This window comes from Platichthys flesus, chromosome 2, assembly GCF_949316205.1.
Source record: "Platichthys flesus chromosome 2, fPlaFle2.1, whole genome shotgun sequence".
Taxonomy (NCBI): domain Eukaryota; kingdom Metazoa; phylum Chordata; class Actinopteri; order Pleuronectiformes; family Pleuronectidae; genus Platichthys; species Platichthys flesus.
Genome location: NC_084946.1, coordinates 14,384,751 through 14,412,676, shown reverse-complemented (window position 1 = coordinate 14,412,676; position 27,926 = coordinate 14,384,751). Strand labels below are relative to the sequence as shown.

Below are 27,926 nucleotides of genomic sequence, written 5' to 3'. Positions count from 1 at the left end.
AAATCAACAATATCTCCAGTGACCTGGTTTGCACAAAGTCCTAGGTTATTTATCATGTTGGAAAAATTGTACAGGAAGCAACTAATCACTTGTAGTACATCTAAGACAATAAATGGCTCTACCAACAACATGTTCTCCTGATTGTTTCCTGCCAGAGCCCTCGTCACTCTGAAGACAGGAAAGCAATACATGTCGCTATAAGCAGAGGAAGGGACTGAAGACAGAACTGTCTCTGGTGTTTATCTAACATGAACCACCCAGCTAGTCTGCAGTGTGTCTGACAGTAACAGTGGTTGGGGCGGACAGCAGGTAGGTGGTGGCAATGCTGCAGAGCGAGGCATAGTTTCAGTATGAATCTGCACTTAAAGAAACATCTGAGGGGGGCAAACAACCCAATAGTTGCAGATAAGTGAGGACTGGACTATAATGGTTTTCATGTGCTACTGGTTTGGCAATGATAACAATCTGATCTTGATGTTGTAACCATCAGATGAGAAAACTGTTCCCACATTCAATCGCCTAAGAGATACAAGTATAAACTAGAAGGCCTAGGAGTTTAAATTCACTATTTACCACATTTAAATTCACTATGATTTGGTTTTACACCAAATTACACACACTCATAAGTATCAGCCCCTAAACTTTTTTTTTTAATCAAGATCAAAGAATTATTCTGTGAGACATCGAGAAAAATGTCAGAAAAACAATGTTATAGAAAGGGGAAGAAAATATGCTGGATCTGCACCCTGATCTGCACCAGGATTTAAAGGCTCTTATCCTTGAGTCATGCTGCACCCCTCCACCAACTTTCACCGGGATCTGTTTGGTAGTTTTTGCAACATCCTGCTCATACAAGCAAACAGACAGGGGGTGAAAACATAACCTCCTTGGCAGAAGTAGTGACAGACTGTGATGAAAGGGACTGAAAGCAGTGTGCTTCCCCTGCCTCGTGCTCAGCCTCCAGCTCGGAGTGCTCTGCTGAACTGTGCGGAGGTGTGCAATGGTATTTCAAATGCAGTCTGGGGATAGACACTAAGCAAAGCGTCCTGATGTCTCAGCGTGTGCTCTCGAGCGTGAGTGCGATTGTGTGGAGGGTGCTTGTGTTTACATTGGGAGGAAATGTTATGCATACCTCAGCAGTGACAGTATAAGAAGCGGTGGACATGGCTATAGTCTGGCCTTGTGCCCTTACAGCGTCCACTTAGCGGTATTATCTCTGCACAACTGTCGCAGCTGAGGAGCCTCCCCAAGGAGGAGGGACAGGAGAGCTTTTGTGCTGCCAGAGGTTACTCAGTGTCCTCCAATCAGAAGTTCCAAAAGAAGTTTTAAGAAAGAAATACGTATAGATATCTAAGAACAAAGCACACGCAACTGTTTGCAGCTACTTAACCAGGGTAAAACCTGCCTCTTGTTTGGTTTAACAGCGTTTCACACTCCTTCAGACTTATCTATGACAACATCATGTTCTATTCCATACTGATTCTAAGCAGGTCTCTGATATGTCCAGAACAGCAGAGGGTAAATGATGAAATTAGGTGTCTTCAATATGCGTCACAAAAAAAGAAACCTCACTTTTGAGTATGTCGTTGATAGAGGCCGTTGTTCTACATTGCATAAAGGACAGGGGGGGGGGGGGGGGGGGGGGCTACTTTAAAAAGAAAGGTTAAGTTGTTTAAAACCAATGTCTAAAAGTCCTCATTTGATTTACATGTATGTCATTGTTTCCTGTTAGTATGAATCTATTGTCATGTTTTCTTGAATACTAATTGTAAAACAGCACCGATACATTTTCGTTCATGACATTTTGGCATAAAAAGCACAGATTTCACTAAAAAGGGCACAGACAGCGCACACCTCTGCCAAGTCTGATTGGCCACTCAGTGTATCTATTGAAACCAGACACATATTATATCACGTACACAGAAGTTTCCTGCAAGCGTTAAATGCAGGCACAATATCCATTCTCTGATATAGCTGAGAGGAATATTTGTTACTGTATCCGCCTGATTCTTTTCAAAGAGATATCTTCTTTTTTCCTTTATCTATGCAAACAGACAAACAGCAACAACAACCATCACCTCCTTTGCAAAGATAATAATATTAACCATGGCTTCCATTCAAAATAATCACTGCCATTGCAAAAGGGTGCTACAGCATTTAACATCCATGCATGACGCTGTATAGGTCTATAGAGATTTAGAAGAATATGGGTGGAAGCAGGAGCAGCAGGGGCTGAGACATCCCAACTTTGTATAGAACCATCTTCACCTCTTACTGCCTCTTCTAGTCAGGAGCAGCTGACACGTGTGAAGCCACTTCAGCAGTGTGCTGTGTGTTCAAGTGTGCTGTTGAGTCAGCATCGCTTGGACTCAAAGCTTCAGCCACGGCTTCATGTTTTCATGATCATGTTTTGTATATGGATATTGAAAAAAGGTTCAAAAGGTTAAAATGTCTGCTGAATGCAATTATGTGTCATAAAGGAACATTGAGGGGAAGTCATTCGGTGGGTCCGATTGAGAGCAGGACATCTGAGGGGTGAAGATGGAAGAGTACAGGAGGCAAAGCGATTAGTGAAAGTATTTTAATCTGGCTATAAATTGAGCAAGTAGGCAACTCCCTCACTACCTTCACATGTCTGCTGCCAAAATATAGTCCTGCAAAGAATTAAAATCAAATTTACAAACAGTTCTGATGAATGACTTAAACTTAAAGCTAAAACTGCTTTGTTTCTCAATGGTCCTGTATCTTACAGGACAATTCAAAGCTTGGTGACTAGAGCATGAACGATATGTCTGTTTTCTGATATTATCGGCCATTATGATTGTCTTTAACAGGCAGCAAAGTGTGGGACTATACTTCTCTAAAGATGGTGATGCAGTTTCTGCAATACCTGCACAGCAAAATGAAGCAGGGATCTATATCATATCAGCATCTGCGTTTGGGTTTGCAGATAAAAAACATATTTTATTTTGCGCTATAGTTTTTAATTTGACTGAATAAACCACACAGAAAAGATTTGCATTTACATCAAAAATAATTCTCCTGCCCCCAAATATCTATACAGGTCGGGCTCGTCTGTTGATAGCGGAGAGATATGAGCAAACTGATGATGAGTAGACTACAAAAAATACTTCTACGGTTATTGGACAAGTACAAACAATGCTACAATGTTTTTTTGCCATCAGTGAATAAGCTTGACAGTCCTTGAAAGCTACAGTAACAGAGATAGAGACTCATGTTTCATGTTGCTGCAGGCGTGGAGGTATCAGTCTGCACTCTGTGTTTACTGTACTGACAGTAATCGTCTCTGGGGGAAGATAACCTGTCCTGGGACACCAGAGACCCAGTGAAGAGTGAGAAGTGTGGGTCACCGCTCCCATCAAAAGCGTTCTACTTTCTAAATACAGAGTGAACTCCTTTATACCTTTGAAACAGCAGTTAGACGCAGATAATGTTCAAGAGGCCAAAAACTGTTTTTATGAGGCCATTGTGACCTTGACCTTTGACCTTGGGTAACCCACATCTAATCAATTAATCGGTGAGATTAAGTGGACATTTGTGCCAAATTTGAAAGGATTCCCAGCAGTTGTCCCTAATATATCATGGTCACAAGGCAAAAAATATCAGAGCGTCACAGCGACATTGGCCTTTGACAACAAAAATGTAATCAGTTCATCTTTGAGTCCAACGGAGCCTTTGCACCAAATCGGAAGAAATTGACTCAAAGTGTTCTTGAGATATCGTGTTCACAAGAATGACTGCATGGAAAACCCCAAAACATAGCTCCCCCAGCCACTGGCTGTCACCAGCACAGAGGGATGACGACCTGAATGTCCTATAAATAAATCGTAATAGTTAATAATCTTTCTTTCTTCTTGTCAAATGACAAATCGATTATTCAACTAGTTGTTTCAGTTCTTAACTTCTTGAACAAGTTAGTTTATTAAGATCTTAAACTAGTCAAGTTGTTAAAACTATGAAACATAATTGATCTGAAAACATACAAAAATTTTAATTTTGGAAAGAACCTGTAAATAGCAGCATCGTGCTTTTTCTATTTCAAGAACCTGTGACATTTCCCAGATGCACTCAATAGACTATTTTGACACTATACTCTGTGCACAATGTGGAGCGAGGCCTCTCCCCAGAGATATAAACCTCTAGCCTGAGAACTGAGGGTCATGGGTTCTACTTCCTGTATAAGAGCTAATAATAGCGGGTTCACCCGCAGAAGCGTCTCAAGGTTTTGTTTGGGAAGCGGCTTTTTGTGTGTTGTTTTCCATCAAACCAACATCAGAGCTGATTCTCTCCATCTGCCTCTACGTGTACAGGCAAGCACACATACACACAGCCTGGAGGCAGAGGCACACAAACACACACAGACACACACACAAACACAGAACCCATCAACATAGTCAAAGGCAGCCCCTGTTTGAAACACATTCAGCAGTGTCTCTCACGGACCCCACAGTATAAACACAGCAGTCAGAGTGATGAGATCAGGCCTCTGGAGGATGAGGGGGGTCTACTCTCTCCATCTCTTACCTCTGAACTTCTTTGGAGGGTTGTTGAGGTCCCCTGCATCGGGCTGGACGACGCAGCGGTCATCCACCAAGCTGTGGAGATGAACACAGAAAATCACTATTAACTACACCCCCGGCCACCAGTCAGTTCGGGCTCTGGGTTTTGGACATCTCTAACTATATCTGTGCACATTGTTTTGTATAGATTGCGGTGAATCTTTTTCCAAGTACATTAAGTCGATTTCATTTTCTGACAGATTAAAGCCAGTCACTGACGACACATTCAGCTGACAGGTTTTTTAACATTAAAGTACTCTAGGGCTGCATTAATAAATAATGATTACCATTATTTGTTATTTATTCTGGAGCTGAAATGGTACAGAGATAATCAATCATTAAATCAACATAAAATGAATCTATAACCGTTGATCATTTCATTGATTTGATCAAATATATTTTTTTATAATAAATCAGTTGATACAGCCTCAGAAATGTGAGTTTGTTGTTTTCCTTCATCATCCATGATGGTAAACTGAAAATATGTGCGGATTGTTTGTCAGACAAAACCCAAATCTGATTATTCATTAGTGAAAATACTCAAAATAATAGATACAGCTGATTCCTGTCTGTATTAGTTTGTGCATATAGGCAACTGGAATTGCTTGTTTTGTCGCCTATGTACACGTGTACAACTCCAGAAGATAACATGACCTGGATGACCCATAATCTTCACATGAATGTGGCAGAAACTTCAATTTTTGTTCAATCATGAATACGTTTAAAATTAAGAAATATAAAACCAGTAAAGTAATATAAGAAAGCAGCAACACTTGCATTTCCTGTTTGTTAATTAAGAGCTCTGAACTCTGCCTCTCAGTAATTAGTAATTAAATAAATCTGGATTACGTGACCTGTGGGCAAACTGGAATTTCTGGTTACAAATTTAGCTTTAACTGGCTCAGAATAACACTGAGTTGGACTCCGGCCAAATCCCACATCCACTTCAAGCCTTTTTCCCGGGGAATGTCTACAGTTGTCCAAACAGACCTGTCTGCTGCTCCTCTCCGTGCACCTCACAGAGCCGAGCTGCAGACTCAGTTAAAAGCTCAGGCAATATGCGGGGGGAGGAAGAACTTGTACAGTACATGTTTGATGCCCCTGATCCCTGTCAGAGCTGTCGTTGAAGGACAAAAGCTTAATATTGACACATTTGAACAAACTGGACAAGTCATTCTTTGGGATCACTATACAGTTTCTTACATATTTAACCTTTGATTTGCTCAGAGGCCTCTCTCTCTGGGGACCCCAACAGGAGCTGGGAATGCTGCTCATCAGGATGAGTTCATAAGCTCAGAAAGTTATCCTCCTTTTCTTTCCACGCGGTTTCTTTCCGTAATCTAAGATTTGGAGAATGCTGCTGGGTTGGTGGTTGTGTGAGGCTCAAAAGCCAAATACATTTCGTACTCTTGTATAAATTTGTGGGCACCAAAGTGTGTGTGCACGTGTGTGTGTGTTTGTGTGTGGGATACACTGGAGCTCGAGAAAGGCCCCAATGTCTCAATGGTGACTCAGTCTTTGTTGTAGGTCATTCCATTTTTCATGAGCAAGGGGGGGGGAGGAGGAGGCTCTGGACACTGAGCTAAGATGCTGATATCACATACAGCACCTTGTTATATTAATATCTGATGGTTTTTCTACTAGCAAAAATATTATTGCAAGAGAAAAGTGTGAACTGTTTTGGCACTCAGCAGAGCACATACATTCGCCAGGGCCCAACAGTCCCTTTAAATTCAATTAAGCAATTACACAACAGTGAAAAAAAAAGATTTATCCTGCAATGTAAAATAATGTTCTAAAAACATTCATAGATCAGCACCCGAATTTAACCGATTCTTCCCTGTCCCAGACCACATCTCTACACCAAGTTGCACGGTCATTTGTCAAGTAGTTGTTGCGTGATCTTGTTCACAAGCACACAAAATAACCAGCAGAGACATAACCTTCTTGGTGGAGGTAATAGTAACTGCACATCTGATATTTTAGTGATACCATAACACCATTATAATGATATTTGGAGATCATAATCAATGTGCCTCTTTCTTCTAGAAAATCTGGTCTAGAAGAGCAGGTCTGTTGTGTTTCCGGTGTGATGTACACGGAGGGAAACAACACAATTCGGCTGCTACTGTGCAGGTGAATGAATGGCTTTTGAATAGAGTTTTACCATTAGTGTCTAACTCTGCCCTTCACACCAACACCTGCCATGCCATCACAAACACACACACACACTTAATCATTAACTCTGCATTTTCCACCGCATTTCCGTTTCTCACGGCACTGTTAGTGATGTTGTGATCAAAAGCACCTCTTCAGAGGTCGACCCCTATTTTCACTTCAAATTTGCATCCATTAATCTCTTAGTTAATCCCGTTCTGCCACTGACTGTGGGAACAGATGTCTGGGTGATGCATGCTGAATAATGTTCATCAGAAATCACACCGATAAGACCCGGAGGAATAGCTTGCACCAAAAATCTGTGTCTGACTAAAATTTGTTTTTCTAACTTTGCAAAATCTCTGACTTCCTTTCCCTCTGAGTACCGCTCAGCTTGCAGGGAAGTGTAAAGTGGGCCCTCACACACACACAGACACACACACTGTGTGGACGTACCCCAGTGTGCTGATGAAACCGTTGGTGGATCCCTCTGCATACATGGAGCAGATGTCCCCGATGTGAAGGAAGCTGGACATCTTATCCGACATGGTGGACATACACACACACACGGGAACACCTGCAGCAGAGGACAGAAGGGAAAACACGATAAAATATCTCACATCGTGCTCTGCATCCTAAACATGTTACTACCACAACATGCATTCATTCATTCTGTTTATATTGGTCCACATGTTCAATTTCCACAAGAAATTTGGTACAAAATGCAAAGCAAGGCAAATATGTACAGGAAGATCAAAAAAGATGGAGGCTGAAGCAACAGCTTATTGTGCATACCCTTCATACACAGAATGAATTAGGTCGGCTGTCCTATAGAGTCTGAAGCTTAGGATAGGTCAGTAAAGATACAACATTTCTTTTTTGTTTTTAAATGCAATCATCCCAGTTTTGTTAGTTTATCACCGTATCTTAATTTTTTTTAGACTTTGCTGTAGTTCCTTGTCATATTTACTCCGACAATGTACCAGAGACAAATTGAGTTTTTCTTTAAATTTTTCCTTATCCTTGTTTTCACACTCATCAATATGAGTTCAGTACAACGTGTGGCACTTCGACTCTGATGTTGTGTAATATTGAAATGTTGTTAACCACAATGCACTTGCAGGTATGACAGTAATTCTCTTGTGTGGCTGCAGAGCGCCCATGTTATGGGTGGCAGCGCAGGTTTAGAAGAAAGGGTTCCCTGACACTACTGACACTACTGACCCTGTCCTGCTGTGTGGATTTGCATAGCTGCAGGTACTCTCTTCCTCTGTCTGAAGTAACTGTGACCTGGGTGTCCTGTACTGAGGGTTTAGGAGTGTAAGGGTTATGAGCCACAAGCCACAGGAGCTGCTGTGTGATGTGGCCACTGCAGGTTCACCTCACCCCGGTTTATCCTCCTGCTTTTTTTTCAATGTTTTACGCACCGCCTCACACTGGAGCGGTGCGTAAAACACTTTCAAAAACTAATGTTTAGCTTTGACTGCAGTTTGGAAAATAATATTGACCGGTGAGGCTGTTAGAGCAAGACAACATGTGCATCTTCCTCACGGGCCTGCTTAACCTCTAAAACAAACATTTGAAACTTGAGTAAGCAGAGCAGCAGGCTTGGCTGTCAATTTTTTGGGGTTTGTTTGAAAAGTGCATCCGCAATCACGCTGTTCCCAACAGTCCGACATTATGACGCTTATAATAAAGGTGACTATTATGATGAGTGGTCTCGTTGTTTTTTCCCCACACGAGCGATCAGTCAACCATGTAAGGAGAAGTAAGGAGAGAGGAGGATGGCGAACAAGTTGTGCGCTCAACTTTACCTCGGCGGTGGAAGAAGCTCGGCGCTGCGGCTCCTTAGGACAACATGACCGCGGCTCCTCTCTGCGATCACAGCGGCTCTGCGGTTGTTTTGATTTCCTCCTGACAGCTCCGCCACCTCCTCTCACCGCCTGCTGTCGGTGCTCCGCGGCCGTGTTTCACCTCACCGAGGCGGGGAAGCGGCTCACACACTGGCTGCTGAGCTGCTGGGCTGCCTGGCTCACTGCCTGCTACTCCTCCTCCTCCTCCTCCTCTTCCTCTTCTTCCTCTTCTTCTGCTGCAGCTTCTTCTTCTTCCTCTTCTTCTCATGAGGTCCCAGTGTTGAGTGCTGGGAAATGATGTCCATGTGCATGTGGGCCCATCCTGTAGCACCGAGGAGAAAAGAGCTGGTATCACTCCCACTGCAGGGCCTGGCTTTAAGAGCAGCACAAGTAGAAAAGTCACATTTCTGAAATACTATCAGTGTTTTTTTTTGATTGGCATCTGTAAGAAAGTGAGTTATTTTTTTCTTAAAAAGTGGAATCTTATATATTTAGAAGCTTTACTCATCATTTGTGAATGTGTGTGGGTTACAAAAAGTATGCACCGGTGCGTTCACGTGGTGTCAGGATAATCGGAAAAAATATCTTTCGACTTTCAACCTTTCAATTAAATCAAATATACATTTAAAAAAAAATCATATCAGAGAACACATTTGAAGTAACATAAGAATATGTTAAAATGACTTTTACAAGAAAAGGAAATAGAAAAGAAATAAAACAAATTTTCTGCAAATTTTGGTAAGAATAATTTATAATATATAATAATTATAATAATCCTTACAGTTTCAAGGATTATTGTCTGTCTGTCAGTGTCTGTCAGTGCCCGGGCCCTAACAAAATAAATTAAATTAAATTAAATTAAATCAATCCTGTGCAGTCCGCTTCTGCGCAGGAGGCAAATATTTTCTTTTTAAATTACATTAAAAACAAATAAAAAATGTATAATAACAATAAGACAATTCATCTGCCTGTAAAAAATTATAATAATCCTGACAATTTCGATAGGGCCTAACTGTCTGTCAGTGCCTGTCAGTGCTCGGTCCCTAATTAAACATCACTCAAATTAAATGAAATAATAGTCAAAGATAAAAGACAGATAAACAGTTGTATTACCCAAGATCATACATGTGCAATACGCCTACTGTATTACTGTTTATGTCTTGTTAGCATTGTACATGTGTATCTTTTATAATTCCTTGTACTTTTTACTTATTTATTGCATTTCTTGTGTGTGTACTATCTCATCTTATCCTATAAACAAATTAATATGATTTTATAATCAGATCTAAATAGTCGTGATGTGAACTTGTCAAATGCAACCTCTTTGTGACTTGCAAACTGTCCAGCTCTCACAAACACTTTTCGCCAATACAGATGTCTTTATGATAAATCTGCACCTGTTTCAAATCACTGATATACCTGTCAGATTGTTGTGTAAACGCTCTGGACAAATACATACAACACTATTTATTTTGTTTACAGCCTCCATGTTTTTTCTCCATTGAACTTCACAACTCTGGATCTTCCGAGCAGCACCTGAACGCGCAGTGACTACAGTCAGCTGACTGACCATGTGACTTTTGCGGAAGTAAGACCGTCGACAACATGAGTGCATGTTGAGTCGATGTTTAGCAACAATGACGCGCTGCTTCACTTTGTTGCTTCTTGTCTCCGGATGTGTGACCAGAGTCCCGTGGGCTCTGGGGTCGTGCGGGGCAGAGCGAGACCTCAGTGCCGCGCAGGGAGCACCGAGCTGCGGCTGTGAGAACCTGAGGAGAGCCGCTGCTGCTGTGCAGCCTGTGCAGGAGAGGACGTCTTCACCAGCAGACAAGTACTCCAGAGGAGCCAATGAGGAGCCGTCCGAGGCTCGGGGACACGAGAGGGACACGCTGAGTCAGGTAAACCACGTCACGTGACAACACGGCAGCCTCCAGTTCTGCATCTATTGGACAGACTAGATGAGAGAAGGAACTATTGAGTCACTGGGATTTATTTATAAGTAACTTTCTTTACTTGACCTGAAAGATCAAAACTGAATCAGTGTCATGGTTTGTTAAAGCCTGTCAGTGATGTGACTCATTAGATAGTTGCTGAAGTGCCTTTAAGCAAGACATTGCATCCTACTGGCAAAGTGTACAGATCAGATAAGGGCCAACATTTTAGATGCACTTTACCCAAATCCTCCATCTTTAGTTTGGTGCACAACAATCTGCCTGTGGCTCGTGGGTTGAATGTAACATGTAACCTGTTTTTGCAAAACTTGTTCTTCTGCAATGGGGATTATGCTTTCATGGGTTTGTGGGCTCAGCCATTAGGCTTGAGTGAATGTAAAGGTGTCTGTTGGGCCTTGGTGGAGTTATGCACTTACTGAGTGTCATTCAAGTATTTTATTCATTTTTCTTTTAATGTGTTTTCAGCTTTTTGTTGAAGAGGATGTCGTATCTTATTGTACTAATGTCCTCTGTCTGTTTTGTTCAGCCTATTGGTCGGACATCTTGAAAATAGTTAGAATACTTAAATGTGAGGAAGTTTCATGTTTTAAAAACTTTTTTCTTTTTAATTTGTTAACTTCCTCCCCAAGTGTAAGGGGATACAAATAAAAATTCACTCATTATCTACTCACTTCTATGTTGAACACTTCACCCACCTCTCCATCAGCATAGTGTTGGTTAGATAATGAGTGAATATACATTTTTGGGTGAACTATCCCTTTAAGAGATTGCTGTTCACAGCTTATCTGCTCTCACATGCAGATGGTGCTGATTTCTGGAGGAGAGTTCCTGATGGGAACAGACGACCCAGGCATCCCTGCAGATGGAGAGAGCCCTCCGAGGCGGGTGCACCTGGATTCCTTCTACATGGAGATCCAGGAAGTCACCAGCAGGCAGTTCCAGAGTTTTGTCGGTGCCACAGGATATGTCACTGAGGTACGGGATTACATTCAATTTGACAGTGATAATTTAAATATTTGAGGCTTTACGGGCATCAGCTAATGTTCCTTCCCCTTTTCATTTTTCTTTACTTTTAGGCAGAAAAATTTGGAGACTCATTTGTATTTGAGGGAGTTTTGAGTGAGACACTCAAAAACCAGATTACCCAAGCAGTAAGTACTATTAATAAACAGGTCGGTCTGTCTGTCTGTCTGTCTGTCTGTCCTTCCGTCACAGTCCGTCCTTCCTTCCTTCCTTCCTTCCTTCCTATCTGTCTATTGGATGGCTAGGTCGCTGTTGAATTAAATTTTCCACAGATGTGGTCGGGATATATAGCACTGTTTTTTAAGAGTCTTGTCGGGGTTCATAGTTTGGTTGTACAAGGCCTGAGGCCTGACAAAAACCAGACATCAGGGAATGTGCACATGACAGCTTCATCTCTGTGTGCAGCCCCATCCTGTGGCATGTGTGCCCATTAGAGCAGCAATGGTATAAACCATTAGAACCATCACAGTGCACTAAAGGCCATTTTAGATGAATACTGAAGATGGAATGTAAGAGAAACTTTGAACAAGAGTATCAGAGAAGCAGAATATGTGTGTAGCAACTGTTTACTTTTACTTTGTTATTAGGTGGCTGCTGCCCCCTGGTGGCTTCCAGTCAAAGGTGCCAGCTGGAGGCATCCTGAGGGTCCAGACTCAAACATCACTGAAAGGTAGAAACACTATTTGCTTCATATTCTAAAATCAATATGGTGAATGTTGTTTCATTAATGTGACACCTGAAACAGGATTTCAGTGATTCACTTTAAAGCTGTTATTTGTAGACTGGACCATCCAGTTCTACATGTGTCCTGGGCAGATGCTGGCGCCTACTGCTCCTGGGCAAACAGGAGACTTCCTACAGAGGCAGAATGGGAGTACGCCTGCAGGAGCGGCCTGAAAGACAGGTGTGATGCTTACTCATTAGGGGGTACATCAATTATATTGAAACGCCGAAGCATTATCATACAATGTGTCCTTCGTCAATTTCCTCATATGCCTGCTCCTGCTTGCAGACTTTATCCATGGGGAAACAAGTTGACCCCAAAAGGAAAACACTACGCCAACCTGTGGCAGGGGGATTTCCCCAACCATAACTCTGGAGAGGATGGATACATCACAACTTCACCAGTAAGTCAACAAAGAAAGATGGAGAAATGTTTGGGTTTGTTACAAATGTCTTTATTTTGTGGTCAGGGAGAAGAAGGAGTAACTCATGAGTCATGAGCTACTGTTGGAACTGGAAACCGCTTTATAAGGCAGCCACTGCCAATGAAATTGAAAATGCTGAGATAATGGCTAATTTCAGAGGTTGGATAAAGTTATCTTGCAACTTCCAAAAATATAATGAATAACAACATTAGAAATACCAATCATCTAGGTATTCAAATTAATATCCATTACTTTTCTACTAATATGTCTGAATAATATTCTTTAACTAGATTATTTTTTTCTCCCTACCTTCAGGTGATGTCCTTTCCTGCCAATGGCTTTGGTCTGTATGACATGGTGGGGAATGCATGGGAGTGGACATCAGACTGGTGGACTGTGCATCATACCACAGACGAGCAGCACAACCCAGTAAGAAGACATTATTACCTCAAAGCATTTTTAATTTTCAAAAGTTTATTGTGGTGCTGACATTTCCTCATCCTCCTCCCTCTCTATCAGAACGGTCCTCCATCAGGTTCAGACAAGGTGAAGAAGGGAGGATCATACATGTGCCACAAGGTAATTAAATTAAATTAAATTATTTAAATTAAATTAAATAAAAGCTTATTTCTATATATTCTGCAGGGTCTTAAAAAGTCCAAAAGAAGATGAAGGTTTAGATGAAGAAACTGTCGGGCTACAATCTATTCTAATCTCTTTTTTCTGGATGTAGCTTCAAGAAAATTGAAAGATGTCAAATCTGTAGAGTACAAGAGAACTCATACAAACACTTATGGTGCATTTACTTAATCTGCCACAACATCTGAGCCGCCCACTGGGGACTATTAGAGTTTGTCTGCCGCTAGCATTAGTTGCCATGGGAATGCAGCTATTTTCATACAATGAAGGCACAGAGGACTTACACATGTTGGTGTATGTGCTCAAACAAGGAGAAATATAGGATTATTTTCTTTTCTAAGTAACCGTTTCATAAAAGCATTAAGAAGTTAGAGATAATGTTTTGGCTAAAATAAACAGTGTATTTTTTAAACAGAGTACTTTGTCAAACCATTTTCCATTGATAAGAAAATGATTCCACTGAATTTTCTTTCTCCTTCCTCAAGTCTTACTGTTACAGATACAGATGTGCAGCCCGTAGCCAGAACACTCCCGACAGCTCGGCTTCTAATCTTGGGTTTCGCTGCGTCTCTGAGGAGCAACAGTGACCTGATCTGCTTATCTTCAACACACAGTCCCTTATTCCATCTGCTCTCTAACCCCAGTGTTGGAAGTAAAGTCCATGAAAGCGGCATTTGTATTTCAATAGAGAGGCTATTTATCGGAAGATGATTTAAAAGAAAAAGGAAGACAGGGCCTCAAACTGTTTGCAGTGGAGAATGTCCTAAAGGCTTTTTATTTTATTTTAACCATTTTCTTTTTTGTAATTGATTCTAAAACTCTGATGGTTTCTATTTTCCAAGCACAAGTAGCACATTCAATAGCCAAGATCAGTGAGGTCCTGTAAATGTGAAAATAAGTTTTATCAGTTGTCATTATAAGCAAAGATCTGGTTGGAATAAAGGCTGAAATGTATTTCTTTATGTGTAATGACTCTGACATGTTGTAAAATTTATGTAAAATATTTTTGTATAATGTTTTGGGAAGCATAGATTAATTTGTGACAAAAGGGAACCCACAATAATCAATTATTGTCTTGTCTTTCTGTGTGTGACTTGATTGTATGTTTGTGTGTCAGTGTGTGTACATATTTTATCTGATTAGATTCATTTTTTTGCTTTGTAATTCCTCTGTCTGAAATTGACACAATTTTTCCTAAATGACCATAAAGAACGGAAAAGCAAACCAAATGTTGTGTTAATCTATGATAATTTCATCTCATTATGCAAAATCTCTCAGTTTTACTCTGCTATTATTCCTTCCCACTGGTTATTGCCCCACATGATTTTCCAAAGCTTTGTTATGTAGTTTTCCACCAGAGGGCAGTAAAGCCTCAAATATTTGTCCGTCTGTCACTGTAAATAGCACATTCTCATATTTAGATATTAAGCTGACAAAGTAATAGCTCAGTTTGTAAGGATTGTTCAGCAATGAGCTTTGTGATGGTGTAAAATGATGAGATTGTGAGTCGACACAGAACTGTCTGCCTAAATTGAAAGGATTGAATGACCGGTTTGGAATAGGGATTAAAAAAATACCATACATCTGTAAAAGAACCCAAAATCATTTATTTTGACTTTTTAATTATACATATTTAATGTGAAAATAAGCTAAGCACTTAGCAATCAAAACTCTAGCAAAATAAGCAAGTTAATAGGGACAGAGTCAAAACATTTCTAGTGCACCTTAGTTTTAAAAAAAAAAATCAAGATATTTCAAACATTTGTATTTCTAGCATTAACACCATATTTATCAGTAAACTAAAACCCTAGCGTCTTACAAATTAAATCAGAAAGGTCAAAGGTATAGTTGATACAACATTACTGCACAATTGCTAACATTCAGTAGACAGTATAACAAGTCTAAACCCCGCTGTCAGCTTTTATTTGTTTCTATCAGTGCCCAACAGATTACCTGTTTTACAAAACAGAGAAAGAAACACTGATCTCTAGAAGACCGCCAGTCCCAACTGCTAGATTATCAACCCAAACGAAAGTGAGTCAAAAAAGCACCAAGGAACAGAGCATAGCATCTAAGACGACCTGGAAGCTAAATACAGCTGCCATCGAGAGTCCAAAACGTGTAAGAGATAGAAAGAATCAAACAAAGGCGATACGCTATACTAATATAAATCCTGTCCTTAATCACTCTGCCTCTTATCAGCAAAGCTGTGAATACGAAAAACAACATTTTGCAACTTTATTCTACTTTTGCACCAAAATGGCAAAAGTGTGTCTTTTTGTGCTACTGGAGAGGCGGCCAGGCCTCCTCACCAAAACCTCACCACATGTAATAACTGCGTGTGGTGTCCACGGGAGAGGGTTTCCCCTCTGTGCTACCATCTTTGTCCTTTTCACCGTCCGTCTCCCACAGGTTGATGAGGGGAGGGTAGAGCTCGTTAAGGGGGATGGAGGTCTTCAGCATGTACTTCTTCAGAGAGTGGTGGTAGTTTTTTCTCTTCCATCTGCGGGCCATGTAGATGCCTACAGTTGCCAGGCTGATGAAGGCCAGCATGGTTGCCATGACAGCAAGCACCGCCACACTCGGATGCTGCTCTGACAGGTCCAGGGCAAAGGTGGCGCTACGTGTTGTCACATTAACGCAAGACTTGTGCGTCTGCAGGTGGACGTTGGAGACTGTGAGGCACACCTCATACTCAGTGGCAGGCTGAAGGTGTGTGAGGTTGTACTCGTGAACGTCTACAGGGACGCGGGCCGTGTAGGTGATGTGCGGGTTGTCGATCTTCATGGTGGCTGAGGCCCACTTTAGATTGGAGGACATAACATTTGAGTTGACTTTCCAGGAAACCAAGATCGAGTGGGATTCAGTCTGCTTGACAAAGATTTTCATCACTTGCTCGCCGTCAAGAAGGGTGCCGTTTATACGGATGGTGGCGACCCTCGTGTCCGCCCCCTCGGTGTTCTGGGCCACACAGGTGTAACGTCCTGAATCTTCCACCTGCACGTGAGTCAACCGCAAGGTCCCTTCACGGCTCAAGTGGTAACGCTCTGACACTGTGTCTATAGTGATTTTAGTCCCAAGAGGAGTCACCCAGTAGATCTCTGGTTCCGGCTCAGCCATGGCCCTGCAATCAAGACTCACACTCATGCCCAGCTCAAGGTTCAAGTGGCTGGGGAAGGTGTCGTGGGATATGAGGGGGAGGCACTGCTCCAAGGACTCCAAGAGCCTCGCCTCTCGAACCAGTTGGCCCCTTAGTTCAGTTGGGGAGCTGCACAGCATGGCCAGAGGCTCCATGAAGCGTACTGTGGTCCTATTAGAACTCATCCACTCAGTGACACAATCGCAGCGCAATGGGTTGCTGTGCAGACTGATCTCCCGCAGATTAGGCAGCACCTCCACAGTGTGCTGGTAAAGGGCAGTGAGAGCATTGTTGTTTAGCATCAGGCTCTCTAGGGAAGGCATGTCCCTAAAGGCCAGCCTGTGGATATAAGACAGTTTAGGGTTGTTTGTGGCTTCCAGCTTTGTCAGTTCTGGTAGGTTGTCAAGAGCATAGCGGTCAATAGACACTAGCTCCATCATGTTGTTGATGCCCAACTCCTTCAGACGCAGCATGTTCCTGAAGTCTCCTTCCTGGATCTTGTGAACTGGATTTTTGTTTAAATCCAAGAACTTCAGATTGGGGACTTTCTGAAGTGCCAGTTGAGGGATTCTGACCAGTTTGTTGTCATAGAAGGAAATACTTTCCAGGGTATCCAAACCTACAAATGCATTAGCTGGCACATCAATGAGGTCCATGCCAGCCAGAACCAGACTCCTCAGGCTTCCTAGAGGCTTGAAGTTCATGTCCAGGAGGCCAATCACTGGGTTCTCCCCAATCATGAGGATCTCGAGGTTAGGTGTTTCTTCAAACCAGCGGTTGTCTATGACATGCAGTTTGTTGGAGTTAAGATGAAGGCGAAGTAAGCTGTGCAGGCCTGCAAATGCCCGAGGAGAGATGGAATTAATCTGGTTGTGGTTGATGTAGAGCTCCTGGAGATTGGAAAGGTTTCCCAGGCAGTGGTCTGGCAGCTGAATGATCTGGTTCTCCTCTAGATGGAGAGTGGTCAGGTGGTTCATGCTTGTGAGGCCCACTGCTTCCACAGTGCTAAAGTTGTTCTGAGATAGGTCCAACTCTGTCAGGTTTAGCAGTACTTCCAGCTCTCCGTTGGTGTGCGAGATAGCGTTACTTTGAAGCAGCAACACCTGGGTATCTGTTGACAGGTTGGTGGGGATGTGCGTGAGCCTCAAGTCATTGCAGTCCACTGTAATTGCCTCCTTGTAGGTCGACTGGGGGGTGAACCAAGGGCGGATCTCACACACGCACAAACAAGGACATTCTTTGCCATGTATGGACGACAGGAAGCCAAGAATCAATCCCAGGCACAGCCAGAAAAGAGGAGGCCGATGCTGAGAGCTGAGCGCCATTTTTCGGTGCTCTCAACTCACAGAAGTCGTTCGAGGAGAGGCAGTGTTCAGGATGAGGCAATGAAGGGAAGGTTTGTGGGCATTAGTCTTCTTGACTGCTAGCTAGCTGCTGTAGGACCTTTAGCAGGTAACTTCTAATCCAGAATGAGGCAGTATACTCAAAGAACATCTGGTCCAAACTTCACCACCACACCTCACTCCAACGCCTTGAGGATTAAACCTAAAATAACAGACAGAACAAGGCAGTTAGATCAAATAATATTTTGACATTTTGGATTGTGTTTGTAAAAAAACTAAATGATAAGAAAGCCGTACAGCAATGACTATCAAAACAGCAGATAAGAGACAGTGTGATGCGTACATGATATAGTCAGCAAAGACCCCCCCCCCCCCCCCCCCGCCAGCTTTTTAGGGAGACTATGATGACAGGTCTAATGGGAAATTATCCGACCTTGTAGCCCTACAGTTGCTGACAAATACACAGCCCTACACATACCTTTACTTACTTCACCACTGTGGTATTTATGTTGTTATTCTAATGGTTTAAGTCTCATGAGTGAAGGAAACATGTATTGTTGTTTTACATGCAAAAATATTATCTTCCTAACGATTGGTTACCACTCAAAGGGTCTGGGACTTCCATAAAGACATTCTATCAAAGCGAGAGTTTCCTTAAATGGGTTGGTGTCATGTGGCAGTGACAGAAATGTGCTTCACAATAAAGAGAATTGTACAAAGTGGTCGTTCCATCACCAAAAAGTATTTTACTTCAGCATATGAAGACAGAAGGGTACGGCCCGGTACAGTAAGAGCTCTGTTTATCAGTAGCTAAGAAGACGGGGCTGATATTAGCTCTGCTTCCCCGAGTGTTGCATATCTGTCTCCTCAGAGATTACCATCATGTTTTTCTCTCTGGGCTGGGTAGATTATCTGCATGCCAGCTTGATATCAGCGATGCTCTTGAACGACTGTGTGGGGTGGGCACAGCCGGAAACTCTGGCTGAGAGCCCATTACACAACAGGCTTAATACACGGGGATTGTGTGCTCTTCACTGTTAATCATTCACTACTTATGATACAGTCCCATGGGAAGCAGTCATCATGCACACTTCAAGTGAATTCAGCAGTTTTTTTTGAAGAGCCAGCGCTGTGGCTGCAGACCTGAGACACTCATCCGTGTTCGGTAAAGCCAAGACAAGCAGAGATAGACCGAAGTACTGACAGGCAGAGTCGTCAAAGGAAAAGTAATATTTTGCGCCGTTGCTCTAATCCGTCTATTTCATGACTCCATTTTTCAATGTCTGTGTGGATGACACGTGCAGGCTCAATTTCCACAAGCAGATTAGGCAACGTGAGCAATGGAGATGAAGAAGCTGTCACCAGTTTCCAGAAAACGTATCCAAGTATACTAAACTCTTATGTGCTCATGTGTTTTTGCTTTAAGTAAATAGCTATCTTTTGGACATGTTTTGTATTGTGTGAAATGTCCGTGTTAGTATTTGTTTGTGTATCTAAGATGAGTCTTGTGTGTATTCAGGTTTGGGGGGAAGCAAAAGTGACAGCCAAAATAAATAATAAGCTTATATGATAATTTACTTATTCAGGAGAGAGAAAAAACTCACTGTTGAGTTTCACTCACTAAAACTTAACACCACAATGTCGGCTTCTAGTCTGACAGAAGCTCAAATTTATTCTCCTAAAGTGTGTGTGTGTGTGTGTGTGTGTGTGTGTGTTTGTTTGTGTGTGCAACACAAAGAGATTGATGAGTGTATTTTGTTTGACATCAAAACTCTTCCAAGTTCTTCCAATATTAACATAAAACAGACACAGATCGTTTTCTCACTCCTTTCATGTGTTGTTCTGTCTGTTGACACCTTTTCACAGATCTTCTTCCACATTCACATGTAGAATAGTATAAAAGAAACTTAGCAAAATACTAAATGGAACACTAACTATGCAGAAAAACAGCATTATACTGTTGTTTGTAGAAATGTAAACAAGTGTCACTTAAAAGTACATAATCAAATTCAAGGTATGTGCGGTGAAAAGTTCAAGTGACAGAGTTTGAGTGGGAACACATGTGGTGCCTGGTATCAGGTGGCCGGTCTCTACAAGATCTTCCCTCAGTCCCTCAGTGTGACTGAAGTGTGCCAGCAGCGACTTGCACCTTTTCCTGTCTCTATTTATAGATCTGAGGAATAACTGCCAAACATGCTCTACTTCCTCTTGCCCTCAACAATCAATAAGTCTCTGAACAATGAATTGATGTGTCTGACACTTGCTCATCAGTATATTGAGAAATGTTAAGTGTGGTATTAGGTTTGTCTGTCCTCTCTCCTCCTCTGTGTTGTTGGGTATTAAATCGGAGGAGACAGGCGGAGTAATCGCTGCTTTCATGCTGAGGCCATAAAACTCAGACACCTGGCACCAGGTTTCTGGCAGCCTGGCAGCACTATGGGGGTCTGCATCCGTTCCCACCTATGTCTCACTGTGTGTGTGTGTTGACCTTATCGACCCAAAAAAAGCTCTGGTGAGCGTGTATGCTTTTTCACAGATGGCCTGCTTCATAATCACAGTAGTGCCCAAGTTCATACTTGGAAGCTGCCCGCTAAGCCCACATGATACCTTCATAGACACACACTGAATTAAGCATGTCCTTAAAGACACCTTTAAGTTTTAGCGATAAGTCAAACCCATGATCCCTCACTGGCTTCCCACTGAGCAACGACAAACTTTCCTAGAGTTGGTATATTAACACAATATTAAAATATCTGATAAAACTGCACAACAAAATGTTCTTTTTATCTGCTTTCTTTTATTGGTTGGAAATCCCATCCATCCACTATCTATAACAGTTATTCTTTAAGGATCATAGGGGAGCTGGAGCCAATCCCAGCTGACATTGGCCAAAAGGCAGGTACACCCTGGACAGGGACAAACAATCCTTCACACTCAGTTTGGAGTCTCAAATTAACCTGACCCTAATCTCACTGTTTGGGATTGTGAGAAGAAGTCGAAGCGCCTGGAGAGAAAAACCCAAGCAAACCTGGGAAGAGCGAGCCAACTCCACACACAAAGGCCCTGATCAATGCAGTTCTAACCACTGCACTACTGCCCTGGATAGAAAACATGACAACAACTCCATCAGAGGAGAACTGCAGCCCACAGGTTTGATGGGATGATGCCGTACAGAAGCACTTTGTAAAGCTTTCTTCTCTGGAATACGACAGAGATCAGATCTGAGATGAATTCTCTCAGTAGCAGGGCAGGAGCAATTGTGTACCAGCACCTGTATCCTGGAAATCTATTACTAATCTCTTGGCAGATGCAGCAACGATCAACGACACCGGAGGGATCGTAATTAAAAATGCATGCATACAGATGTACCTACACTGCACTCATTTCCACACTGTCACTAAACACACACTCAGTTCTCCCCACTCTTACTTGACTCACACAGTGTGACGTGCCCGCACACACAGACTGGAAGGAGGCAGAGAAATCCCTCAACAGCTTGGCATTCTCCGTCCGACTGTCGGAACTGAAGCCTCCAGCAGGAGGGATTTACTCTCTTTGCTTTGCCATTTAATTTAAGTACACATGGCACGTATAAAAACACACACATCTAAAGATATTCATTTACAGCCACTGATATTGGCACAGGGTTCCTGTAAAGCTCCGGAGCATCCCTGGCCCTCCGGTTCAAAGCAAGACCATCATATTTAATTGCGGAACATAATCAGCTTTGTCTGCTTCATTCTAAGGCCTCATGAATGCCTTTATAAGACAGGGGTGCTGGACAATACAGGGAGCAATGAAGATAAAGAGAACGACTAAGGAAACACAGACCTGCAGTCAGACGCAGGCGGATGTTTCTTTAGATCTAAGCAGTGCAGGGTTTGAGTCGCTGTTTTCGGTGGATGAAGTTAATAGAGACCTCAATTCATTTTATTCTCCACCCTTAGAGTTGAGGTGCAATGGACCTAATACAACAAACGCTGTTGTGTGTCTGTGGTGCAGCCAGGTAGAATCTCACTTGATAGCATGGTGCATCAGTTTCTGAGGAGCCTTTTCACCGGGTGCAAAATGTAAGCGTTTCTAAATCAGGGTCCGCACAACAGTCTCACAGACAAGCCATCGCCATAGCAACGGCTATGCCACAGGCCGTCTGTTTCATGACCAAGTGAAAACATTAGAAGACGGCTATTAGTGACATCGCAGGAGTAACTGTTACAGTATATAATAGAAAGACGGTGCCGCCATCAAATCAGGCACTTATATTCCAATGTTTGAGTCTTCTCCACAGTGGCTTATACAATAATGCATTGCCAGAGGTTTTATCTTTAAAAAAAGAAACCTAAGTAGGGCTTCCTGATGTTTCCTCCATGCCGTCCCTGTGCTGCCCTGCCTGACACACAGCCGGCTCCGACTCCATTAGTATGCAAGCGTCTCCCTTCAGATCACACAAGGCTTTGATGCAGCTGCTGATGGCAGAGGTGTAGAGCAGAGGGGAAGAAGAAGGATGCATGTCCACTCGGTCAGAGAGGGAGGAGTAGGATGAAGGGCTCTGCCACAGGGACAAATGACAAACACAGATAATCCAATACTAAATGGAACTAAAGGAAAGTGTGTTTTTTATTTTTTTTAAACTCAATTAGGATTTAAAAGCCACCGCACGGCAAATTGTCACTGTATTTCTATTTACTGCGAATCGATGTGGTGACTTTATTTCCCCGCGGAACTGAGATGGATCTTGACGCAATTTTTCTCCTCTGACTCTTATTTTTTCGCTGTCGCTCACTCTCTCTCCCTCCACTTCACTTTCCCCTTACAGTTGCAGTATTGGGGAGAAGCCAATATGTTATCACTGGAGCTTCGATCCATCCCTCTGACACTGCCAAAGTCTCCAGTCTCACGGGACCCCCTATTTTAAAACAATGCAGAGGGCAAGGAGGATGAAGCTGCACAGTTCAAATTGACCTCTACACTGACAAAACTGAGCCAAAAATATTGCTTTTAGAAAGGATCTTTACAAACAGGCTGTTAGGTCTCTTTTCCAGATGTTTGAATTCAACTTCAACTGTGCTTTTAGGTTTCATTTGATATAACTCCTGCCTAATTGCAGTTCAAAATGCTTGAACTAACTTTTTTTGAGGTACTACACAGAGTTTCAATTGTATATGGTTACATTTAAATGCATTAACGTCTTATACCACTGTGAAGAGCAAACAACGCAAATTCATTTTCAGTTCATAACAAAGGAGGGGAAAACAGCTGACTCAGTAACAACAAAGCTCACAAAGGGAGAGGGTCAAGCTGTTGCGCCCCTGTCTCCCCACCACATGCTGCAGAGTATAGGCCCTGTATAGATCACAATGGCTCCTCCCCAAACACACACGCGCACACACACACACACTCTAAGAAAAGTCTTTGTTTCAGCATGTTCTCACACTCCATATCACTATAGCTGAGGAGATAAGCCACTGTGCATTGTAGGGTTATGGGAAAGGGCCACAATCGGCTGTACTGTCATCTCATTGGCTCATTAGGTGACATCATGGATCAATTGTCTCCATTCGTCTCTGAGACAAAGTAAAGAACACAAAGTTGCGTGGTTAAAGTTTCTGTGTTGCAAATAATTGACGGCCTGATTTCCCTCCTGCCCTCATCAAAAGAGCAACCTAACTTCCATGCGTTTTGGTTCAAAGTGACTTCCTTTGTGCTGTGACCTCAGTAACAGGTGTGTTATGCAGCCGCTGAAACAAAAGAGCCCACTTGGCAAAGGTGACCCCCAAAGCACACACTTATCCCTGCTCTCTCAAACCCCTGTGGCTGGTGTGTCACGCTCATCTGTGTCTTCACCTCAGACATCTGCCGACCCCCTGACCCTCAGGCATGCAGATATGTTGAACAGGGTATCCCATAATCAGTTTTTTTGAGCTGCACTCTGCTGCTTGCCAGTGATGCTGCAGGTTATGTAAATGTTACACTACATTTCTGGTCGAACCCACTGTCACAGTGCAGTGAATTGTCAGGGCTGCAGCTTGTGACACTGACATAAGTATTTATCAAAGGAAAACCTGAATATTGCAATAAGGTTTTGAATAGTGCACGGATTTGTCTCGTGTTTTTTTCTTTGTTTGCCTCCCTCTAGCTGGTCAGTTCATATTTATACACTTGAGATTGGTTCACAAAAATCATATACTGTGCATATACACTGACTGCAGAGCGCAGTGCCCTTGCAAATCTAATAGCCTACTATATTTTGATAAGATTAACCCAACGCATACGCTGCAGATAGACGCTGAGGAGACAACGATGGGGACAATTTCCAGGATCTATTTTCCGTCTAAATCAGATCTTGAAGCCATAAAAACAGTATTTTATCTTTATAGTCTGTAACACGCGCTGCACGGGGACCCCCAGCAGAGGAGGAATAACATGTTTTTGTTTCATTCCATCTTCAGTGCATATCTAAAAACACACAAAACATGGAATCATCTTTACGACTTTATCCATGCATCGGAACGAAACATATCGATGCAAAAAGGAACAGAGATTATATACAGTGGCTATCAACATTTCAGAACATGCATTGAATAAACACACTGCTCTCACCTATACGAGCACGCGCGGCTGCTGCGGGCTGACCCGGTGTCCGCAGCTCCAAAGACGACGCGCGAGGGGCTTGCACGCGGTGTTTTTAAAGAATAAAAACAATCAGACTCATCAAGCAGAGTAAATCCTGTCAATCTGTAGCAATCGCCCCTCGGTGGGCTGTGACACGCGCTCCGCTCCGGGGCTGCGGGAGGAGGAACAGGGTGCTGCAGCGGCGCACAGGCTCCAGTGAGCAGCAGCTGCCTGGTGCAGGTCAGCTCCACACTGACTCTGACAGCGGTGCAACCTCCCCATCTGTCATCAGCACCATGGGAACTGAAGTCCCACCCCGAGCGACCCACCAGCCACGAGCTGTTAGTTGTGGTGGAGCCGGATACGTATTTTTATTTTATTTGTTATATTTTAATCAAGTGTCTCCATCGTAACTCGTCAGTTTATCCAACATTAGTTAAAAAAGCTGAAAAAAAGAAGCTGGCAAGTCTCTTTAAAGGAGAAGATGTACAAAGACACTTGGGTGCCACATGGACTTAGAGTTGATATAAATTTAATGACTAGATAATAAATAATTCATGATAATTATGAAATGCAATGGGCTTTAAAGTGGATCATAAGAGACTCTCTCTCTCTCTCTCTACCCCCCCCTCCATCTCTGTATATCTATCAAACACAGACACACACACATACACAAACACAAAGTCATCTCTCCATTACTTCAGAAGACTTTACATTAACTTAGTTTGATTCCCTTGAGACTACACCCCTAACCCTAACCCAAACCTAACCCTAACCCTCAACTAACCCTAACCCCAACCCTAGCCCCCTGTACCATAGTTACCATTTGCCTAACCCTTAACCTAGAGGACATTTAGGCTAAAAACACGGTGTAAATGACACATTTTCAAGTTGCATTTTATGTCGGGACTTACAGACACTTGGATGACACCACAGGAGCAGTATGGATGAATTTTACGTTTGTTTTTCTCATGTTGTTTTTTAAGTTTGAAGAAGTAGTCCCCACATACTTCAATTGTATTGGATTTGGCTGCAAATGCTGTTTATCCCTGCAACTCCAAACCTCCCGGACACTTTGAGGACTCAAACACTTCACCCACCCCTCCATCGGCATATAGGGGCGAGTGGATTTGTGTGAACTATCCCTTCAACCAAACCTTAAAACATGTCTTCATCTTAAGATTTAATGATTTATATTATGGGGACTTTCTTTTTGTCCCCATAGGCAAGACAATTCCTTTAATGTAACCCCTAACCCTAGCATAGCCAAAACCTCATGCTTAACCCTATGACCAATTCATGCCTAACCCTAATGTTAACCTAACCACAATTCACATCTTATTACTTATAGGGCGGCTGTGGCTGAGGGGTAGAATGGTCGTCCTCCAACCTGAAGGTCGGCGGTTCGATCCCCAGTCTGAACAATCTGCATGCCGAAGTGTCCTTGGGCAAGATACTGAACCCTGAATGCCCCCCCCCCCCCCCCATTGAATAACAAAGTGCTGGGATAGATGCACTGTATGAATGTGTGTGTGATTGGGTGAATGTGAAACTGTAGTGTAAAGCGCTTTGAGTGGTCATCAAGACTAGAAAAGTGCTTTACAAATCCATTTACAATTTTGTTACCATTTACTAACCTTAACCAGGGCCTTGGAAATTATGCTTTGCCTCAGAACCACGCTTCAGTCCCCATGAGGTCTACTGGTCATTAATTGTTCTGGAAATATCCTTAAGAGGAGACAAAAACAAGAACACGCATACACGCACACACACACACACAAACAACACTTCTAGAGAGCAGTCTTTGTGAGAGAGAGAGAGAAGTATTTTTTCTCTGTCATGTCTTTACATTCTTCCTCTTCTTCTTCCTCTTCCTCTTCCTCTTCCTCTTCCTCTTCCTCTTCCTCTTCCTCTTCCTCCTCCTCCTCCTCCTCCCTAAGGGGCAGTAGTGAAAATGACAACGTTTCATCACTTGTTGTTTGAGCTGCCGCTTTGGGAGTTGTCTGGCTGCTTCTTCATTCACGCTGCAGCTACAGAGAAGAAACGTGCCTCGTCTCTGTGTTGAGACAACAAAGTGGGAGCCAGACAGGCAGATGTCATGTGCAGGTTATAAGTCACAGATGTTCGTACGTTTTTTCCTGAGGATCCACACAGGTCTGACTTAGTCTGTTTGCAATGCAATATTTAAAGTTCAACAATGCAGAATTTCATATGACTGGATCGATAATGTATATAAGTGCCTCAGACTATTTTGAAACTATAGGTAAATGCAGTATGTATTGCATCACCTTGGTGTGATGAGGTCTTTAGGGACCTGCACTCTACACTGAAAGAATATGAGATGATGGGCCCCCGGGGACGGATGCGTCTCCTTCCAGCAGAGCCAGAGAGACCCATGTTGCATGCTGTTAAATATGGAGCAGAGGCCTAACTGTCCTCAGGAAGGCCACAAGGCACATACATTCCCTCTGAGGGGGATTGTTGGAAGTCTTCAACATGAACATTTAGGTTGTTTGTTGTCTTAGTCTTTCCAAAAGACTTGAGCTGCCTTCACACCAGCCCTAGACTATAGGTCAATCTCTATGGTTAAGTTTCCAGTGGGCTGTCTGTGAAGAAAACAAATGACCGATCTAGAAAACACAATACATTTTTTCCTACCAGCCCACTAATAAAAAAATGAACATCTGGATGTGCGAAAACAGCAGGAGATTATCTGAAGAAATTAACCCAAACTGAAAAAATGACGATATTATGTTGTTATCACTTACATCCAACAAGAGCAAAATTCTGCAGGTTGATGAAAAGCACTTGCAGCTTTCGTAACGTCTGCATCAAAGCAGCCTCCCCTGAATCACTACCTCCTTTTCTCACAGAGGTGACAGTGCCAAGCCTCGTACGCGTGGGGCTGCCGCACTAATCATCAACTTGTGTGGGAGTGAAGTCGAGCCATCCGTCCTCCACTGCACCGAGTCTCCTCTAACACGGAGACTCAGTCTTGGAGACCTTCAACCTTTGTCTTGTTGGATCAATCAGGGATTCTCCCACGCTGCTGCTGTGTGTGACTCATGCTACTGTATAGACAGCACAGATGTTAGGGTAACCTTCTACACACGGCAGCCTGAAACTTTTTCATAACAGAGCACACACAGAGTCCAAAGCTTTAGTCGTCCTTAAAAACCACCAGCAAAGTGCTTGTTTACTATTTGAGTTATTTCGAGGCCTTATCCCCGTAGCCGGAAAAGTGATTTTAGAATAACTTGTAACAAGTGTTGAGTAAAACCTCTCAAAATACAAATTTATCAGTGAGGTTTAATTCGTTTTAGCCAAGGGCCAACTGGATCCTGTTTAATGGCCTGTGTGGTGTTTAAAAGCTGCTCTGTGGGAACCGCTAGTATCTTCCCCCCACCACGGAGAGCTGAAGGTTTATTCAGCAGTCACCCTGTGTGTGTTGGTTGCATCCAGCAAATCATAATTTCCCAC

At 42.8% G+C, this 27,926-nt stretch overlaps 3 protein-coding genes across 4 annotated transcripts in view; 1 reads left to right on the top strand and 2 right to left on the bottom strand.

Moving 5' to 3' along the window:
* Positions 1-8,987, bottom strand: part of itpr1a (inositol 1,4,5-trisphosphate receptor, type 1a) — a 64,535-nt gene extending 55,548 nt beyond the window's left edge. Inside the window, exons 1-3 of the mRNA XM_062399971.1 lie at positions 8,552-8,987; positions 7,194-7,314; positions 4,546-4,616 (exon numbers count right to left, since the gene is read on the bottom strand). Of these exons, the coding sequence (XP_062255955.1) occupies positions 4,546-4,616; positions 7,194-7,294 (172 nt within the window). The 5' untranslated portion in view covers positions 7,295-7,314; positions 8,552-8,987. The remainder of the gene's footprint in view (positions 1-4,545; positions 4,617-7,193; positions 7,315-8,551) is intronic.
* A 1,090-nt stretch (positions 8,988-10,077) lies between these two features.
* sumf1 (sulfatase modifying factor 1) lies at positions 10,078-14,733 on the top strand. 2 transcript variants are annotated; one of them, XM_062400007.1, is made up of 10 exons: positions 10,078-10,178; positions 10,278-10,488; positions 11,344-11,517; positions 11,619-11,693; positions 12,153-12,235; positions 12,347-12,469; positions 12,578-12,692; positions 13,029-13,142; positions 13,233-13,292; positions 13,838-14,733. In XM_062400007.1, the coding sequence occupies exons 3-10, from the start codon at positions 11,344-11,346 to the stop codon at positions 13,937-13,939; spliced, it is 846 nt and encodes a 281-aa protein (XP_062255991.1). In that variant the 5' UTR covers positions 10,078-10,178; positions 10,278-10,488; the 3' UTR covers positions 13,940-14,733. The 2 variants fall into 2 exon arrangements, with proteins under 2 accessions (XP_062255991.1, XP_062255982.1); XM_062399998.1 differs by having other exon boundaries at positions 10,151-10,488.
* Positions 14,734-14,945: 212 nt separating this feature from the next.
* On the bottom strand, positions 14,946-24,609 carry LOC133965425 (leucine-rich repeat neuronal protein 1-like). The gene is made up of 2 exons (XM_062399986.1): positions 24,435-24,609; positions 14,946-18,036 (listed from the first exon to the last, which is right to left on the bottom strand). The coding sequence occupies exon 2, from the start codon at positions 17,814-17,816 to the stop codon at positions 15,672-15,674; it is 2,145 nt and encodes a 714-aa protein (XP_062255970.1). The 5' UTR covers positions 17,817-18,036; positions 24,435-24,609; the 3' UTR covers positions 14,946-15,671.
* Positions 24,610-27,926: the final 3,317 nt, after the last annotated feature.